This window comes from Xenopus tropicalis, chromosome 5 (assembly GCF_000004195.4).
Source record: "Xenopus tropicalis strain Nigerian chromosome 5, UCB_Xtro_10.0, whole genome shotgun sequence".
Taxonomy (NCBI): Eukaryota; Metazoa; Chordata; class Amphibia; order Anura; family Pipidae; genus Xenopus; species Xenopus tropicalis.
In genome coordinates this window covers 91,827,242-91,847,178 of record NC_030681.2, presented here as the reverse complement: position 1 = coordinate 91,847,178, position 19,937 = coordinate 91,827,242, and the positions used below count along the sequence as shown (strand labels likewise).

At 38.4% G+C, this 19,937-nt stretch overlaps 1 protein-coding gene across 1 annotated transcript; it reads right to left on the bottom strand.

Moving 5' to 3' along the window:
• Positions 1–1,083: 1,083 nt before the first annotated feature.
• Positions 1,084–8,886, bottom strand: cgas (cyclic GMP-AMP synthase). Its single transcript, XM_002937154.5, has 5 exons — positions 7,897–8,886; positions 6,446–6,659; positions 5,115–5,336; positions 4,433–4,538; positions 1,084–1,640 (listed from the first exon to the last, which is right to left on the bottom strand). The coding sequence occupies exons 1-5, from the start codon at positions 8,788–8,790 to the stop codon at positions 1,298–1,300; spliced, it is 1,779 nt and encodes a 592-aa protein (XP_002937200.3). The 5' UTR covers positions 8,791–8,886; the 3' UTR covers positions 1,084–1,297.
• Positions 8,887–19,937: the final 11,051 nt, after the last annotated feature.

Genomic DNA, 19,937 nt, shown 5'->3' with positions numbered 1-19,937 from the left:
GCACTGGTAAAACTGGTGTGTTTGCTACAGTAACACTACTATAATTTATATAATAAGCTGCTGTGTAGCCACGGGGGCAGCCATTCAAGCTGGAAAAAAGGAGAAAAGGCACAGGTTACATAGCAGATAACAGATAAGTTCTGTAGAATACAATAGTGTTTTATCTGTTATCTGCTATGTGCCTGTGCCTTTTCTCCTTTGAATGGCTGTCTCCATGGCTACATAGCAGCTTATTTATATAAATGATAGTAGACTTTCTGAAGTAAACACACAACTTTTACCAGTGCAGGGCAGCAGCACATAATATTTTAGTTACTTTTATACACTTTCATTTTTTGGTGTTACTGTTCCTTTAAGTGAATGTGCCAAGAAAGGGTTACAAGGCAATATTATGTTTTTATACCTTGAGTCAATGCCATTTTATACAAGACAGCACTTTATTTGCTTTTGTAGCCACTGGATAACATTGCCTGGAATTAGTTGTTAGCTACACAATAATGTAACTAGACATCTCCAGGTGCAGGGCATGCAGCTGGGCCCTCAACCCCCTTCACACAATTTGTGGCAAATTCGAACCAGTGCGAGCATCCAGTAGGCCCAGAGGAAGATAGCATTTATTTATAGGGCAGGAGTTAGTGGAGGCAGCAGAGAAGGGGTCGTCGACCCCTTTCTGCACAAGACTGTGTCAGCGTGTTGAAGCTCTGTGTAATGTGTCACACATTACATCAAGCTGTGTGTCCTAAAGAAAAAATGAGGTGTAATTAAAAAGCATGAAAACACCAAATAAAACGTCCATGGATATGGAGAAAAATCAGTAAATATTGCCCTTTTACATCTTTTACCTTGAGCCTACATATTATGATGGACTGTGTGCTCTTTCAGAGATCACCTGACAGTAAATAATGCAGCTCTAACTGTAACAGGAATAAAAGTGGGAGTAAAAGCCAGTACTTTAGCTCCAATTGGCTAATGTGACCTAACATGTATGCGTGCCCTTGGTTTATTTCAATCATATGATCCCAGGGCGCAGCCCTTAGTACTTAAAATGGCAATTTTCTATTTAGGAGCATACTACTAAAAAAGTATATTTTTATGAAAATGCTTTATTTAGATAAAGCAGGGTTTTACAACCATACATTGTTTGGGGGAATAGATTTCCTTTATGTCATATTCAACAAAGTAGCAACATTTTGGGATAACAGTTGTTTCTTTAGCACTAATATACAAGATCTGCAGTTTCTACAGTTTTTTCATCTTCAGGAAACTATGTATATTAACAGTGTCCCTAAATATTAAATTATTGATCAAATAGTGTATATTGCAGTTTTTTTTGTTTATCAAGTTTACGAAGCAAGTAATCAAGACATTTTTTAGGAATCAGTTCTTCACTAAACAAATTTAAGGATGGTATAAAGAAATTTGGGAGGCGTGCATCCTTTAAGCATTTCATAAAGTCCTCAATGTAGCGGTCAAAGCATGCAGCCAGATCCTTAGGTCTCCAATCGTCATCTTTTGGGTAGAGTGTACAGGAGTGCAGCAGGGCTGTCTTGGCATGGTATGAGCAGAAGTGTGTCATATTTCGGTTTCCTTTACTTTTTAACTGTTCCAAAAGGTACTTCATCAGCTTAAGACATTGTTTCCTAAACAGAAAATAAATGTGATTAATATGTCAACCAGTGACTTCAGACTAGGGATGCACCGAATACACTTTTTCGGATTTGCCCGAACCCCTGAATACTTTAAAAGTATATGCTAATTAGGTTTTGGAAAATTTTCAACTTCTGTGTTCACATGACAAAAAGTAACTTGATTTTTAGGATTCGGATTTGATCCGGCCAGGAGCGTGGATTCATCTGAACCCTGCCAAAAAAGGCCAAATCTTGGCTGAATCCCAAACCGAATCCTGGATTCGGTGCATCCCTACTTAAGACAAAGTGAATACCTCTGTTTAGATGGTATCTGCAAGTTACCCACAGCAGCAAGATATAAACCCTTTAAGGTGTAAAAGCAAGGGCCATCTTATGGATGCAGGCTGCTTTAGAAACAGACTTTCCAGCTTAGCTCTTTGGGGCCACTGAGGGGCCCTGCACACTGGAGAACAGAGTGGGCTCCAACAGAAAGGTGAAAAGAGACATCTTATTGGTAATGGGAGATTCAGCAGATTATCTTGGACTTTATATATATATATAAATGGTTTAAGCATTTAAGATTATCTACAGTACTAGTCTCTTGGCTAATAAGTATATGGCAAGACTGGAATGAATCAGAAAAGGATTAAACACTAAATGGCATAACATGCACCCTTTGTGCAGTCACAAAGTCACCAGAATTCATTATAACAAAATGGTGATTTGATAGACATACAAAAGGTAAGAAAACTAACCTGGCCCAAATAAATAAATCCATTCAATTATATAGAACAAATCTGTTATTGAAGTGCCACAGATGCATCTATAATTAGCATTTTATACCAAATTAATTTTGTAGAAGCCCCATGTGGATCTGATAATAATAGCAGGCAACCCAATGCTTAGATATGGATCTTAAAATGCACTTAATAGACAGCCTGGGCCATATATGACATAAAGATTGGATGTCTTCTCCCAATTGCTCCAAATTTTTATTTATCTTTTATTTATAAAGCTGAAAAAAATGTATACTCTGAAGTTAGATATAGTTAATCTGAATATGTTTTATTAAAGGTGATATAGAGGTAATCTGGCTATATGATTCTTCCTTCACTTAAAGGTGAACTTCAACTCCCATTTTTGCATAATAAAATAAAATGTATTTTTAAATATTACTGATATTTAAATCAGTATCTGTTCAGCTTTGAATTTTGGTTGTTAATCCTCACCTGAAAGTGAACACCCCACCTACGGGTGGGCGATATGGCCCTGGGGCCAAAAGATCGAATTATAACGACTGTTAATGGAGCTGTTGGTTCGGGGACTGCATCAACGAGCCAATTCGGTCCCCGATCCGACTGAATTTCAGGCCAGATATCGGTCAGCAGGCCAGTTGTTACTGCCCCTAGATGGACTGATAAGCTGCTGAATCGGTCCAAGGGACCGATATCGGCAGCTACAACTGGTCCGTGTATGGCCACCTTAATGCAAATATTTATGCAAGCCTTATCTGCAGCAAAGGGAACAGTGCAACACCACAGAGAATAGAAAGAGAGTGAGCAGCGTAGATAGAAGCAAAGCTTCAGTTTCATTTTGCCATATGGATAAAATGATATGCCCTACTGATCACTTGGCTACAGCCTTTACTGGCCACCATTAAGGGGACGATAAAAGTACTGTAGCGTTCTGGTAGGTGGTAAAGAAATTTGTCAGTCTGAGAAAAATAGCATCCTAGGTAAGACAGTATTCTATAAAAAATAAGGGAGACATCAAATTAATAGTCCTTCATGTCTTAATATTATTAGGCAGATGCAAAGAAAAATGAAAAAAAATACAAGACCCTATGGTCGACCTTCACCTCTATGTCTATTTCAGGCACTACTTTCCTTATTAATGTGAAGCAGTAAAAAGCAGAGAAGTGTCTCAAAACTACTGCTTGTCCATTGGTATATAAAAAATTGGTATATAAAATTCACGTCTTTTTTTCACATCATTTTATGTCTATAAAAATTGTAGGGAACTGGTAAATTATGCCTTTTCCCACTCTGGGTCCCCTAGTTCTCTAGACAGCTATAAGGGTCCTTAATGTAATGGGAAGTAAGTCCCTTGTTCCTGGGTCATAGCATGACCCCTTGTGCATTTCCACACTTTGGCCATAAGGTGTCACTGTGGGTATAAAAGGCTGAGCAGCCATGAGGCAAAGAGCCATTTTGTGAATCTCTCTGAGGAAGCAAGCAGAGAAATCTAGGTAGGTTTAGAAAGAATAGCAAGCTCCTGTTATAGATCACACTAAGTGTGATAGACAGGCAGGGCTATTTAGTGAGCAGCATTCGCTCCAACCAGGAATTTTAGAGGCGTTATAAGCCGGGGTATAATACTACCCAGAGTAGGGTTAACAGTGTACAGACCTAGGGCTAGATAGTAATCACCCAGGTTCCACTGGAAGCATATACCTGAAAGCTGGGAGTTAACCCATTGTGCCCTGCAGATAAAGGGTCATTGTGACTATTCCTTGTAAGTACTGCCTATGCTGTGAAATGCTACTGCCTTCCTATTTTGTAATTACTCCTAAGTGGCTGTGTAAATAAACAGTTCATGGTTTCAATGTTAAGAACCACTGGCGCCCATTTATTGAGAAATACAACACATATCCACCTGGCCTCCATACAAAGCGAGGGCTCACCCCTGAAGGATACAGTCTCATCCTGGGTAAAATACGGTGTAGCTTGTGGTAATTAAAGGGCTAATTTACTATAAGCTTACAAAATAATGATCTTTACTACATTTACTAAACATTTTGTTACCTGCAGCATTTGACACCTTCAGTCTCACAGCATGTTTTTGCATTGCCATGGTTCTTCAGAATTTCTTTCTCAATGTGTGAAAATGAAATGCGCCATAGTATTTCCTCTAAAACATCACAAAACAGTATAATCATCCAGTTACCATCTATAACAACACACACGTTACACAGCAACAGGTTCTGTATTATGTTAAAGAGATACTGACACCAGAAAATAAACCTTTTTTTTTTTTACATACATCATAACATTGCATGACCTTAATAATTTTGCCATAAAAGTATTTGCCTGATGCTTTTATTTCACCTATCTGATTCCCTATATCCTCTATGAGGGGGCTGCCATATTTGTGCATCAGTAGGCCGTTAGCATTAGAAGCCAACTGAGGTTGGGATTTAGGAACTTCAAGTAACAATTACTTACAAAAGCAGCAAAAAATGATCAACATGAGCTAAATTTTAATGTACATTCATATTTTGAAGAGTATTTTTTTTAGTTTCAGTGTCACTTTAAGGATTCAGCCAGCTTTTAGAACTTTTTTTTATTTGATTTTAGCAGTGTTGCCCATTGACTGGCAACACAAGGTGTGGCACAGATCAAAAGAGTCAACAAGGTAAGGTCGGTAATTAAATAATGTTTAATGGCCTTGTAGCCTAACTACTTACAAACTACAAGTCAAACTTACCTGTGTTTTTCAGTTGTTTTGCTACAAAATACATTGGTTCAAATTTGTAATCTCTTTTTACTTTTGCTCCCAGCCATGTTTCAATCTTCATTCCTTCTGATGTGCTTGAAGGCCAAGAACCCTCCACTTCCAATGCAAGAACAAGATCGACCGATATCTCACCAATCTTAATGGTAACAGCGGGACTCGCTGCGTTTCTTCTCTCAACATTAATGCCCGTTCCTATGAAATTGTAACAGTTAATTATATTATGTATAAGGCACTAGTTCATAGCTAAAGTATATTACCATAAGAAGCAACAAAATGCTTTGTGCACAGACATGGTCTTATAGTTAATTACCCTCAGGTTCAGTTTTTTGGTGTATCTCCCAATATCACTGAACCACATTAGACCAATAAAAAAATCAAACTGTGCCTCTCTCTGTGAACACAAACACATACCCATATACATGGAAACATGCACATATGCATACATAGATATTCCTTTATGTTTTTTTCTGTCCAAGAAGATATCCAATGGCACCCACAGGGCACTTGGCTGACCATATGATTTCCAGCTTGATGAGTGACTTGCAATAGTGGATTGGGAGATTCTAATTTCGATGCATTTAAGAGGTTTTTTTTAAAAACTTTGTTTTTATATCATCAAACATTTCTATTACAACATTTGTGGTGATGTGTTTTCTTACATTTGTGTCTTGTAAGTAATAGAGAATAAAATATTTGGGTTCAATGTATTTGCATTTAAGAGTTTTAATTGCCTGACCCACAATTGCACTAGTAAAGTCCAAGACCATTTCACAGAGCATTTACCAGCTGAACTGCCTTCCATTTGTGTATTTTCACATTAAACTGGCTTTCTTCCAGTGTAAATGTCTGGCCTCTTGTACTGTATTCATGTCTGTGTAAATATATTTTTGTTTTCTATTACATTTAATGTGTTCGCAAAGAGGCCAAAGCCAGCATTAATTAATTATTTCTGTCCTTTAGGGTGAAGACACACAGAGCTACTAGAAGCAGCTACTTTTTCATGGCTACTAAGGGTAAAGACACACAGAGCTACTAGAAGCAGCTACTTTTCATGGCTACTAAGGGTAAAGACACACTGAGCTACTAGTTGCAGCTACTTTTTCATGGCTACTAAATTCCAGAAAATAATTTTCCATAGAAAATAATGAGAATTGCCTCTGCTTAAACGCACGTAGAGACAATTATCAGTAAATGATAAGAATTTTTTCTGATCTCTAAACTCAGGGTGCTTTTTTTCTAACGCTGGGATTTCTTGTTAGTCTTTTAACAATGAATTTTTTTAGAGTAGAAAATGACCATACCTAATCTGCTGAGTTTACTCTTGATTAGCTCTCTTAATCGATCTAGCATTTGTTGGCCAGAAATCTTTCCATTTTCAACATAGTTTGTTAAAGGATGCTTTGGATTTCTGTTTATTGTTAGTGTGTAGAAACTGCCACTGGCGTCTGACTCTGAAATGCGAAGTCTTCCACATGGTATTTTCAGCATGATGTCAAATTCGTTTGGCTTTGAGATCTGAAAAATGTAAAGGCACGTGTTGTTAGATTTTGCAAAAATATGCGTAAAACAGTGTTTCTTTTACATTTATATGGTCTGAGCTCTCATTAGCTCCTAACAGGATTAACTTTCAAAAAAATATATATAGACGGGTAAAGGTTTTGCCAACCTTTGGTCCCCTGGGCATAACTTAGTCCGCTAGATTGGGTCCTTAGTGATACAAGGGAAGCTGTTTCAAATAGGGCTACATATACTGTATAAGAAGTCACTCGCAAGTGCAAGAAAAATTGCTATTTATTTATTGTCCAAAGCTACTCATTGCACTTGTGCATAGGCACACTGTTTATTTGAAAATGGTGTGTAAGTGCAACCTTGGAGCTACCACCACACCTCAAAGGTAGCTCTAGGTTCCCACAGAGGCTTGCGTAAATAAACACAGTGCGCCAAGACAAGAGAAATAAAGATATCCTGACAATAAAAAATGTTTTTGCAATTGTGTCCAATTCTTGCCAAAATGCATGTGTACTTATGCACCCCTCACAAATGTGTTGGATATATGTCTGTGGTACAGCCTATTGTAATATTAGTACTTAGTTGTGACAACCTATTCTGCACATGGGAATAATTTAAGCTAGGCTGGTTTTATTGATCTCTCAACTTGCTATCACTTTTCTTTTTCTCGCCACAGTATATCTATTAATTTAAGTTCAATACATAATATATAATATTTTTAAACCATTTGCTATTTCACTTTATCGTTAATTTGTTAATTCATTTGTTCTTGATAGTAGTGGTGTAACAATAAGGGAAACAGGGTTAGCTTCCTTTATTGTTGCATATAAAATTCCGCTTGCTGAGGGCTCTCAGGTAGGAGACTGGGCGGGGAGCAGAGATTTATACACAAGTGGTGGGGGGAGGTTTTGCGGGGGGGCCTCCATAGATTCTTTTTGCGGGGGTTAGAATAGTTACGCCACTGCTTAATAGCACACATATTTTCTCAATAGCAAACATTTCTTTTCTAGTTTTGTCACATTTTTGGAGCACCTGCTGGTTTTTGCTAACTAGAGTTGTCCTACATTATTTACAATTACTTAAAATGCTTTGTATATTCTAGGAGTTATGGGGTTTGTTAAACTATTAATCAGTCTTAATAAAGTCTTATGTATTAGCTAAAAATACATTTTACATTATCAGAAATTTAGCTGTAGTATTGTATTTTGGAACCTAATGTCCAAGTTTACCAAAAGTTCCTTACCTTAACTTTTTCATAGTAGCTTCCAGTGTTCAGTATCTCCATACCTTCGAATGCAGGATCTTTAGATGATTTGATGAATTTATCTAAATCTTTAACCAGTTTTTTCACCTGTTCTGCTGCTTTTGAGATCTCATCCATTTTCAATTTCTGCATCTTAAGTGTACGGTTCAGATGTTTAGTAAGCTTGTCATCATTTTCGCTCCCAGGTTCTGCATTAGCTTTATTCGCCATATTTATAGCTTTTTTACCTTTGATTAAAGGTTCTACATCAGCTTTCTGCAATGCCTTATTTTCTCCATCCGTTGAAAGTTTTCTAACTGTCATCTCAGGTTCTACGTAAGCTTTATCTAATGCCTTATTTCCTTCACCTGTTCTATCCTGCTTATCCAAGGCCCCGTTATTTTGTATACATGTTGCAGCATTTTCAACTGTGCCCACAGGTTTTTTGTCAGCTTTGTCTGATGCCCCATTTCTTTTGATGCCAGCACTAGGTTTTGTAATTGCTTTCACAGGTTTTTGGCTAGCTTCATCTTTTGCCCCATCCATTTCCTTGCCTTCTGTAGCTTTCATGGGTGAGACTGCTGATTCATTGTCTGGTGCCTTCATTTTGCTTTTGCCTTTTGTGTCTTTTAATTTTGTTTTTGCAGTTTCATTCCCAGCCTTGTCTGGTGTCCTATTGCTACTCGTACCTTCTGTAGCTTTTCCGCTTTTGCTCACAGAAGCTTTGCAAGCCTCTCCTTTTGCACTGTTTTTCCTGCTTGCTGTCGAGTTTCCAGTTGTGATCCCAGAGGCTTTACTCTTATTCGGTGCCTCGGTAGTGCAGGAATTTATTTTGCTGCTGGTTTGTCTTTTTATTCCTATGTACTTGGGAGACTTTTCTTCCATTTCTTTCATTTAGAATGGGCAAAACCTGGCGAATTTCAGTTTCCTTTGTGTGCTGATCCCTCCCAGTATGGAACGTCAATATGAAGAAATGAAAGTCTGCCTGGAGCATTTCTACTAAATTAACTATGCAGACTTCCTGTTAATTATGAAAGTTAGATATTCTGTGAAGGGATTACATTTGTGCTGACTGGTTAGTTTGTATGTGCAGTAAAAAAGTGTTAAATAGCTTTCTGCAAGCAGAGCTTGATATGTGGTGTATATTACATTTTCTCTTTTAAAGTAAAGCATGCTGAATATACAAAACTACAGCAGACACTACTGGTTATCTGGTGTATCAAGTGATCTGATACCAAAAATAAGCCTTCACTAAAGTAAACAAAAACTACTACAAAACTACTACAACTACCTATGTATGCTACCAATTACATTGCAATTGTAATCAACTTGCTTTTCAATTCAATAAAAAAGGGATAAGTATTCTTTATTAACTTTATTCAAAATCCTTGTGTTTTTTAACTGTTGGGTTTAATTTTTTTCAAAAGTAATTGTTGTTTTTGGTTCTTATTCACAAAGTTTGGTGAACTATAAGGCTTACAACAGGTTTGCCAGAAGTTACATTCCTTTGTAATTAACCTCAGTTTGAGGTGGGTGGGGTTTGATTAGTTGACCATAACAGACTGTATAAATAGAACCACTGGCACTCCAGTGGAGCTTGCTCTGTTGGTAGGTGCTCTGTAAGTGATTGCTCTTTAAGTGGGGGCTCTATAACTGGAGTTATAAACACAGGAGTTAGTGGGGGCTCTATAAGTGGAGTTATAAACACAGGAGTTTCAAACTAAGGGAGTTTAAAACAAGGTACTAAGTTAGTATTTACTACAAGTCTTTTCACCTATTTTTGTTCCTGTAACTGGGAGAATGAGTGGCAGCAACATTGAAGGGGAGCAACAAATGGATGACAGGGCAGTAAGCTGGGTGACAGTTAGACAATCTAGTGTGGGGAAAAGGAAAAAGGAGGCTGCTCCAGGCTTTGCGCATCCCAACAGATTTGCCAGATTGTGTGAAGAAGATGGGAGTGTGATCTCTGGACTGGCGGTTCTAGATGAGGCTGATCTCTCTAACAGCCGGGAGACTAGTTTCTCTAGTAGTGGTGGGGAGGAGAGCAGAGCTAGGCCTAAACAGATGGTGGTTATAGGTGATTCAATCATTAGGAAATTGGACAGGGTAATCTGTCGAGCGGATCGCTTCAACCGAACAGTTTGCTGTCTTCCTGGTGCCAGGGTTCGGCATGTGGTTGATCGGGTTGACAAATTATTGGGAGGGGTTGGGCATGACCCGGCTGTCTTGGTACATATCGGTAATAACGACAAAATGAACGGTAGGTGGGGGACCTTAAAGAGTGAGTTCAGGGATCTTGGCTCTAAGATTAAGGAAAGGTCCTCCAATGTCATTTTTTCAGAAATTTTGCCAGTGCCACGTGCAAGTTTAGGGAGACAGCGGGCGCTTAGGGAGCTAAATGCGTGGCTAAAGTCTTGGTGTAGGAAGGAAGGGTTTGGGTTCCTAGAGCACTGGGCTGACTTTTCTTTGGGGTACAATCTATACAGCCATGACAGATTGCACCTCAATGGAAGGGGGTCTGCTGTGTTAGGGGAGAGAATGGTTAAGAGGCTGGAGGAGTGTTTAAACTAGACAAGTGGGGGGTGGGTGAGCTAGAGTTCTATAGGAAAGCTAGTGTAGACGGGGCAGTGGGACTAGCAAAGGGTTGTGGGGGAGGAGTGAGGGGGGCATATAGTTTATCAGATAAGGAGCTTCCGTTACAAGGAAAACAGTCTAAAAATCAGAGGGAGAAGTAGTATTCTCCGCTGTATGCTGGCTAATGCGTGAAGCTTGTCGGGTAAATTAGGGGAGCTGCAAGCTATTGCATGTATTGAAAATTATGATTTAATTGGTATCACTGAGACCTGGTGGGATGAAAAATTCAACTGGGCCGTGAATTTAAATGGTTATACACTTTTTAGGAGGGACAGAGAGATTAAAAACGGTGGAGGGGTTTGTCTTTATGTAAAGTCAGATTTAAAGCCATGTAATAAAGGCATTACCAATGAAAACATTGAATCTCTTTCGGTAGAAATTTCAGTAGGGCTGAAGGTCACAAAAAAAATGATCATTGGTGTATGCTATAAACCACCCCGTATAGATGAGGGGGATGAGACCCAGTTATTGTTGCAAATGGAGGAGGCTTCGCAACTGGGTCAAGTTGTTATTATGGGGGACTTTAATTATCTGGACATTGACTGGAGTAATGGGGTGGCTAAGTCAGAAAAAGCTAGTAGGTTTGTAAATATGATAAATGACAACTTTTTATTTCTGGCGGTTCAAGAACCTACTAGGAATGACTGTATTTTGGACCTGGTGATATCTAATAATACTGAACTCATCTCTAACATTTGTGTGGTAGAGCATTTGGGGAACAGTGATCACAACATGGTCTCCTTTGAGATAATGCTACAGAGACAGCTCTATAAGGGAGTAACTAAAACGCTCAATTTTAGACGTGCAGACTTTGCCAGTATAAGGGCATCTCTGCAATGTATCAACTGGGAAAGACTTTTCATAGGGTTAGACACAAAGGAAAATGGAACATCTTTAAAACATTGCTTTGCAGGTATACACAACAGTATATTCCCCTTGTAAGCAAGGAGAGGCATCGCAAAGCAAAACCTTTATGGCTGAATAAAAGTGTTAGTGTCAAGGTTGGTAAGAAAAAACGTGCTTTTAAAGCATACAAGTTAGCTGGGACAGCAGAAACTTTCATCAGGTACAAGGAACCAAATAAAGCATGCAAAAAAAGCTATCAGGCAAGCTAAAATAGAGATGGAAAGGGATATTGCAGCTAGGAGTTAAAAGAATCCAAAATTATTTTTTAATTATGTGAATAGTAAAAAAATGAAGCAAGAAGGGGTGGGAACCTTATTATCACGGGGGGGGTAAGTTGGTTGATGAGAAAAGCAGAAATTTTAAACTCTTATTTTTCATCTCTCTATACATCTGAGGAACCAGCTAATGAAGGCTTCCCTTTTAATATGCCCAGTTCTAGTAATTTAGCTACTGACGCATGGGTCACTCGGGAGGAAATTCAAAAGAGACTTGAACATGTAAAGGTAAACAAATGTCCAGGACCGGATGGGATTCATCCCAGGGTATTAAATGAGCTGAGCGCTGTGATTGCCAAGCCTCTTCACTTAATTTTTCAGGATTCATTGAGGTCTGGCATGGTGCCGAGAGACTGGCGAATTGCTAATGTGGTGCCGTTATTTAAAAAGGGATCCCGTTCTACGCCTGAAAACTATAGGCCTGTTAGTCTGACATCAGTAGTAGGAAAACTTTTGGAAGGGGTAATAAGGGATAGGGTACTTGAATACATTGCAGTTCACAATACTATTTGTTTGTGCCAGCATGGTTTTATGCGTAACAGATCTTGCCAGACTAATTTAGTCGCCTTTTATGAGGAGGTGAGCAGGAACCTCGATGCGGGAATGGCAGTTGATGTCATCTACTTGGACTTTGCTAAAGCGTTTGATACAGTACCTCACAGAAGGTTAATGATCAAATTGAGGAATATTGGCCTAGAACATAATATTTGTAATTGGATAGAGAACTGGCTGAAGGATAGATTACAAAGAGTAGTGGTAAATGGAACATTTTCTAATTGGACCAGTGTGGTTAGTGGAGTACCGCAGGGGTCAGTCCTTGGTCCTTTGCTTTTTAACTTGTTTATTAATGACCTGGAGGTGGGCATAGACAGTACTGTTTCTATTTTTGCTGATGACACAAAATTGTGCAAAACTATAAGTTCCATGCAGGATGCTGCCGCTTTGCAGAGCGATTTGAAAAAATTGGAAAACTGGGCAGCAAACTGGGAAATGAGGTTCAGTGTTGATAAGTGCAAAGTTATGCATTTTGGTAGAAATAATAGAAACAGGAACTATCTACTGAATGGTAGTGTGTTGGTTTTATCCTTAATGGAGAAGGATCTAGGGGTTTTTTGTAGATAACAAGTTGTCTAATTCCAGGCAGTGTCATTCTGTATCTCCTAAAGCAAATAAAGTGCTGTCTTGTATAAAAAAGGGCATTGACTCAAGGGATGAGAACATAATTTTGCCCCTTTATAGGTCCCTGGTAAGGCCTCACCTTGAGTATGCAGTGCTCCAGTCCTTAAGAAGGATATTAATGAGCTGGAGAGAGTACAGAGATGTGCAACTAAACTGGTAAAGGGGATGGAAGATTTAAGTTATGAGGTTAGACCGTCGAGGTTGGGGTTGTTTTCTCTGGAAAAGAGGCGCTTGCGAGGGGACATGATTACTCTGTACAAGTACATTAGAGGGGATTATAGGCAGATAGGGGGATGTTCTTTTTTACCATAAAAACAATCAACGCACCAGAGGCCACCCCTTTAGATTAGAGGAACGGAGCTTCCATTTGAAGCAGCGTAGGTGGTTTTTCACGGTGAGGGCAGTGAGGTTGGGGAATGCCCTTCCTAGTGATGTGGTAATGGCAGATTCTGTTAATGCCTTTAAGAGGGGCCTGGATGAGTTGTTGAACAATCAGAATATCCAAGGCTATTGTGATACTAATATCTACAGTTAGTATTAGTGGTTGTATGTATAGTTTATGTATGTGAGTGTATAGATTGGTAGGTGTGGGTTATGTGTGCTGGGTTTACTTGGATGGGTTGAACTTGATGGACTCTGGTCTTTTTTCAACCCTATGTAACTATGCTACTATCTCTTTATAAACCATGGCATCATAAAATCTCTTCTTTCGTAGGTGCGCCCCTGACTCCCCCAGTTCTGCGCTTAATAACCTGCCTTGATCCTTGATAAACTTTCCTGGAATATCTTTTTGATTTCTTAGTTCTTGGTCAATAAATCAGCCAAATAAATCTGGCAACTAATCACAGGATACTTAGGGCCATTTTATTTAGAACAAATTCTACAATTTGCTATTAAATTAGGTCAGCTTTAACAAAGAGACAGAGGGGACATTTGCCCAGCTCTTCAACAGTAACTTTTGAATGAAGCACCTCCAAAAAATGACACGTTTTAATCAGATAATTTATCTCTACTATTTTTTGACTTAACTTTTTATCAGAAGGGATATTTTTTTCACATGTTTAGCGGAGACACTGAGTACAAGGAGGTTTATGGATTGCTTTTTGTCTTGCATAGGGTCTTGCATAGGGTCTACCAGATTTGGTGTAAATTCAAACTTCTGGAATACACAAGACACAATATGGATGGTTTAAATTAAATATGTTATTTATGGCTGCAGCCGCAGTGTGCAAAGTGCATTCTCAGGTGCAAGTTGTAATGTTTTTACCCACAATGCAGTGTTTCATCCACAATTCTATGTTAATTACGGGTACAAGGTGGCGATATGTCTAATGTAATTACAGTTGATGTATAAAAATATGTGCAATAGCACATGCACTGGTCTGGCCCACAAGGGCATTAAAGCATCCCTGTATTAAATATATAAGATGCAACAAATAAATTAATTTTGGATTTTGCTGAATACTCAGCCCTTCAAAAAATATTTGATTCCAAATTTACTAATTCATCTTGGATGGGGTATTGCCTTCAGTTGTCCACTGCAGTAACTAAGAGTTCATTTTGGCTGAAACAAAGGTTTCGTCTTTGTATATGCTCTTTCATGCATTTGTACAGCACATAGACTCCCAAGCATAAAATGACAGAGCTGGTTCCAAGGAATCACAACAATGCATAATTAAAAATAAGAGAAATGAAACTATATTCTGCAGGGAATGTGACAGTTCCTGTTAAACTGGGAAAGTCACATGCCAAATTATAGTCAGAAAAATTTGTTGCACAAATGAGGGGCTCTTCTTAGTGAGGATGCCATTTATGATCATTATTACACATAACAAAATGCACCGCCGTTAATCATGCAGCTACTGGTTCGTTATAATAAACATAGAAAAATAGATGCTATATCTTTACAAAGTGGACAGCCATGGTGACTAATCTGTGATCCTCTGGCTTTTTCCAACTTATATTGCTACATATATATATATATATAGCAAGACAATGAGCCGCACACACAGGGACTTAGTTAGAAAACAAAAATTTTTTTAATGAAAACGATCCAACATTTCGAGCACCAACTGTGCTCTTCCTGTGTGTGGCTCATTGTCTTGCTATATACATGGTTTTTGCAAGCACCCGGGGCATTTTTTGATTACTATTACGGTGTGTGCTGTTCTTTTCTGTATATATATATATATAGAGAGAGAGAGAGAGAGAGAGAGATAGACAGACACAGGACTTATGAAGAACAACATGGTTTATTTGAAGTATAACACAGGCTGACGTTTTGGCTGCTGTTCCAGCCTTTCTCAAAGTTACAAATCAAATATTGGAACAAACCTAAATACTAAAGTATGGTGGGAAACACAGAACAGTGACGTGGAGATGTGACGTGTATATAGATGGAGTCTATATGCTAAATAAACAATTTAAGATTTTTTTTTTTATAAAATAACATTGAGGTTCTTTTCTAATAACAATGTTTTTTTTATTAAATTTTTTTTTTTTTTAATTGTTTATTTAGCATATAGGCTCCTGTGTAAGCTGACACCTTTCCTCTCTTTTTCTCCTTTGTTCAATATCTACTTTTTACTTTTACTTTTAATATTTGTTTCTTCAATTTGATATTGTAGGGCTAAACTATACTTAGGGGCACATTTACTAATCCACGAACGTCCGAAAAGCGTCCGAATGCATTTTTTTCGTAATGATCGGTATTTTCCGACTTTTTCGCGAATTGTCGCAAATTTTTCGAGCGCTCAATACAAAAAAATCGCAACAATTCGCGAAAGTCGTAATGGCTATGCAAAAGTTGCGACAATTCACGAAAGTCATAATGGCTATGCAAAAGTCGCGACAATTTCCAAAAGTCATAATGGCTATGCAAAAGTCGCAACAATTCACGAAAGTTATAATGGATATGCAAAAGTCGCGACAATTCGCGCAAGTTGTAACGGCTACAAAAAAGGCGCGGTGGTGACGAAAAAATCGTGAAAAAGTTGCAAAATGTTCGTTTCCAATCCGATTTTTTCCCATTCGGCATTCGGATTCGCGGATTAGTAAATCAGCCCCTTAGTGTATTACCAATGGGGATATAAAAAAATATTTCTGCTCTCACTACCGGGTTGGGTAACATTACCTCAGGGCCACGGTGATACTGGTTTATGTAAGCGTCCCTGTCTAATTTAACTGAAAGAATGCCAACAGGTACAGGATAACATTATCGCAGCATGGTTATCCTTTGGTGATAATAACCGAGCTTACCTCCGTTAAGATACTTTTGTAACTATGAATATCCGGTATTATTATTATTTATGAACTTATTACAGATTGCATTTGTTGCTACTTATGGATACGCGAAACAGAGGAAATTTACATTGAATTTTATTTCATTTAAGGTACACTGTTATGCTCTATTATGAATTGGTTTCCTTTGCAGTTTGACATTATGTTGGTATATCTCTTTTTCTTCTCTTGGGGATTTCAGGGGTGTCCGTCTATATACACGTCACGTCTCCATGTCACTGTTCTGTGTTTCCCGCCACAATTTAGTATTTAGGTTTGTTCCGATGTTTGATTTGTAACTTTGAGAAAGGCTGGAATAGCAGCCAAAACATCAGTCTTTGTTATATTTCAAATAAACCATGTTGTTCTTCATAAGTCCTGTGTGAAGCGGCCCGTAACTGCATTAGTGCAACTAAGCATCTGTCCTACTCAATAACTTTTCAATCTTGAACCCTTGTACAAAATCAAGGTACCTGCTACCTCTAACTACATACCCCACATCACAAATATGTGCATGTGGTGGAGGCGTACATTCCCCTGTGGCTGCGTTTTCTGAATGATATCATATTGATCTGGACAGGACCCACTGAAGTGTTGGAACAGTTTGCAGCCATAACTCATTCACCTGTATCTATGAGTTAACCTTTTTGGATATTACAGTGAAAGTTTTAGAAGGCTGTATCCACACTGAAGTCTATAGGAAACCAACATCTACAAATTCTCTGTTGTGGGCTGAAAGCATGCACCCGGTGCATCAGCTAAGGGGGATAAATAGAATGTAAAAAGGAAATGGGTCCCATTAGGGTGATTAATAGGTATCACAACCATTGGCAAAAATTCCTGAGTATTTTGAAAACCCATTGGAGAATTTTAGGTACAGACAATGACCTTCAACAGTGGACAGGAGAATCACCCAATGTTGTAGCAAGAAGAGCTCTAAATTTGAGAAATATGTTGGTTCAGAGTGATTATCGAAGAAATGCCACTCACACATAGTTGGGGAAAATTAAAGGAAATTTCCCCTGTGGCAATTGTGAAGCCTGTACTCACATAGTGAAAGTGAATACATTCTGTGACATTACTGGTAAATTTCACACAGTAAAAGAGTTTGTAAATTGTAAAACCAAAGGGATAGTTTACTGTTTAAAGGGCATGTCAACACCAAAAATAATTTTTTGCATAATGAAAGAAAACATAATTCTAAGCAACTTTCCAATATGAAATAATTAAAAATTTGTAGTGCTTTAAAGGACAATGAAAGGTAAATATAAATTAAAAGTAAGTCTAAAGGCATTCTTTTTAAGTACTTACTGCATATCTAAATTCCCAGATCCCTGCTTGCTTCTCTGAGATATGGTGCTGGCAGCCTACAGCAGTGTGAAGCCTACAGTGACATCACTGAAATCTCTCTTCCCTTCCTGTAGGTGCCAGCGGCAGCCTTCCTATTCTCTGAGCATGTGTGTAACTTGATCCTGTCTCCTGTTCTGAGCTACACATGCCCACCAGCCAATCAGAAGCGGATCTGGCAGAGGGGAGGGGGGGAGGGAATGAAACACATGTGCAGTATGAAGCAAGGAGGGAAAGGGAGGGAGAATACCTTTTTAGAGATGGCTGCCTGTTCTAGAAAATGTGAAGTAAGTATGAGTATGTGTGAGTAAATATTTGATTAGGTGAGCCAAAAGTGTGGCATTTTTACTAAACAATAGGAGGACTATTGGGCAGTATGCTTTTTAAATTTTGACTTGCATTCTCCTTTAAACTTTATTTGTAAATGTAATTGCTATAGAAAGCAGCATTTGCTGAACTCCTGGTTGTTACTATTTAAACAATGTTGCAAAGGTCTTGCTTCTCCAGCAAGTCAGGTCTGTCAGTCTGCTGGCTTGTGTTACAATGTTTCAACAGTCTGAGCCACCAGGGCAGGGAATAGAAAGGACAGGCAAGCACTGCTTCTAATAGCAATTATAAATACAAATAACTCAAAAACCATTACAAATTTGTAATAAATGTATATTGCAAAGCTGCTTAGAATTTTGGTTTCTTTTTAGGCAAAAAATTATATTTTGCGTTGCCTTGTCTTTAAGGTGCTTGTGCCAGAAATTTTATATTGGTAAAACTATTGGGAATTTTGGCACTCGAATTTTAGAGCATAGGAGGGCTATCATAAACCAAGACAGTAAAAGCTCTGTGCCACTACACTTCTGGGAATCACATAGGGCAAAACCAGAGGGTTTGCAGGCTTGGGCGTTGGAAAGAGTGAAATTGCCTAAACGGGGTGGAGATTAGGACAGGATTTTACTTCAAATAGAGACCAAATTGATAGCATTAATGGGCTCACTGCACCCCAAAGGAATGAAGCCATCTCATTTAAGGCTTTTCTGTAATATAGAATAAATAGTTTATGGAGAATTTGGGGGAAATTACTATATAGACTAGTAAACAGTACGCCATCTACTAAGACGTAGGATGAAAATTGTATTATTAATGTACTATAGGAATTGTGTGGTTATCAAAAGTGTGTTTCATTTTATATTCGCAAGTCATTCTGGGCTTATTTGTGTTGAAAAGGAAGCATGGAATGTCACAGTAAAATTACCCGGATGAAGCAACTAGAGCAAAATGACTCATGGAGAAGGAGCAAATGAGTGCAGGTGCCAGGTGGTAAATGAAAGGTGCAGGAGGAAAGTGGGAAAGTTGTGATAAATCATTGCCACTACAATAAGGACAGCATTAGTACCTACAGCTCGTGTGCGACTGGATGCAGAACGGGGTGGCAAGTATATTGCCCATGTTGGAAGCACCAGTTTGGGTTAAAACGTGCGTTGGAATATTGTGATTTATGCAGCACACATTGCCACATGGCCATACAGCAGGGGTGGAAAGCTTACTTGGTTGATGAACATGTCTCCCCGCTGATGGTATTGTTGATTTATGTTGACAGTGGTATGTGAGAATATATGACCTAGCTCCAAACAAGTAAAACTGAGGCCCAAGTAAGGGGTCAGTTTCTGCACAGTGATTCTATGCACTCGAACATGGTTAGAAACTGGACATCTCAGGGTGTTATCTCCTATTTTAAGTTGACTTCAAGAATACTGACAATGCTTATTTTGCTATACCCCATTTATGCATAGTTGGTGGTACATTATGATGTCTAGTATGTTTGTGATGCTCCTGATCATTGTAATTTATGGTGTGATGTAGAATAAAGTGCTGGGAAAGGAATAGCACAAATAAAGGATAATGTTTCTACTTTTAATAACACATTAGTGTGCCCCAAGTCTTTCTATTTCTTCAAGTCTTTTGTCTTTAAATTTAGGATGAGATGGGAGCACCTCCTCCTAATGGAGGATTGAATATATAAACCTGTGCCGATTACTGTATTAAGTTTTGAAATGATCTATTTTATCACTGTAATATATATAATATATATACTTTATCTTCAAGAACCAGGGGTATTTCTGTGCCCATGCTGTCTAATGTCTAAGCATTAAAAGAGCTTAATGTATGTATGTACTGTATGTATGTATGTATGTATATCTTTATTTATATGCGTACTTATGTACGCAGCACTGTACAGTAGAGTAGATTACTACAAACAGGGGGTTATTAAAATAATAATAGATAAATACAAAGTACCGTATATACTCGAGTACAAGCCGAGTTTTTCAGCACAAGAAAAGTGCTCAAAAAGTAACCCTCGGCTTATACTCGAGTATACCTCCCATCAACCTCCTTCCACTTGTGTCCGACTTTCGTCTTGGTGATGTA

Excerpts from the sequence above, each read along its gene's own strand:
- cgas (XM_002937154.5), bottom strand. The coding sequence starts at position 8,790 with ATGAAAGAAATGGAAGAAAAGTCTCCCAAGTACATAGGAATAAAAAGA. Across the intron at positions 5,337-6,445 it reads GAGTAAACTCAGCAGATTAG|GAACGGGCATTAATGTTGAG; the intron begins GTATGGTCATTT and ends ACAATTTCATAG. Across the intron at positions 4,539-5,114 it reads AAAACAACTGAAAAACACAG|AGGAAATACTATGGCGCATT; the intron begins GTAAGTTTGACT and ends GTGATGTTTTAG.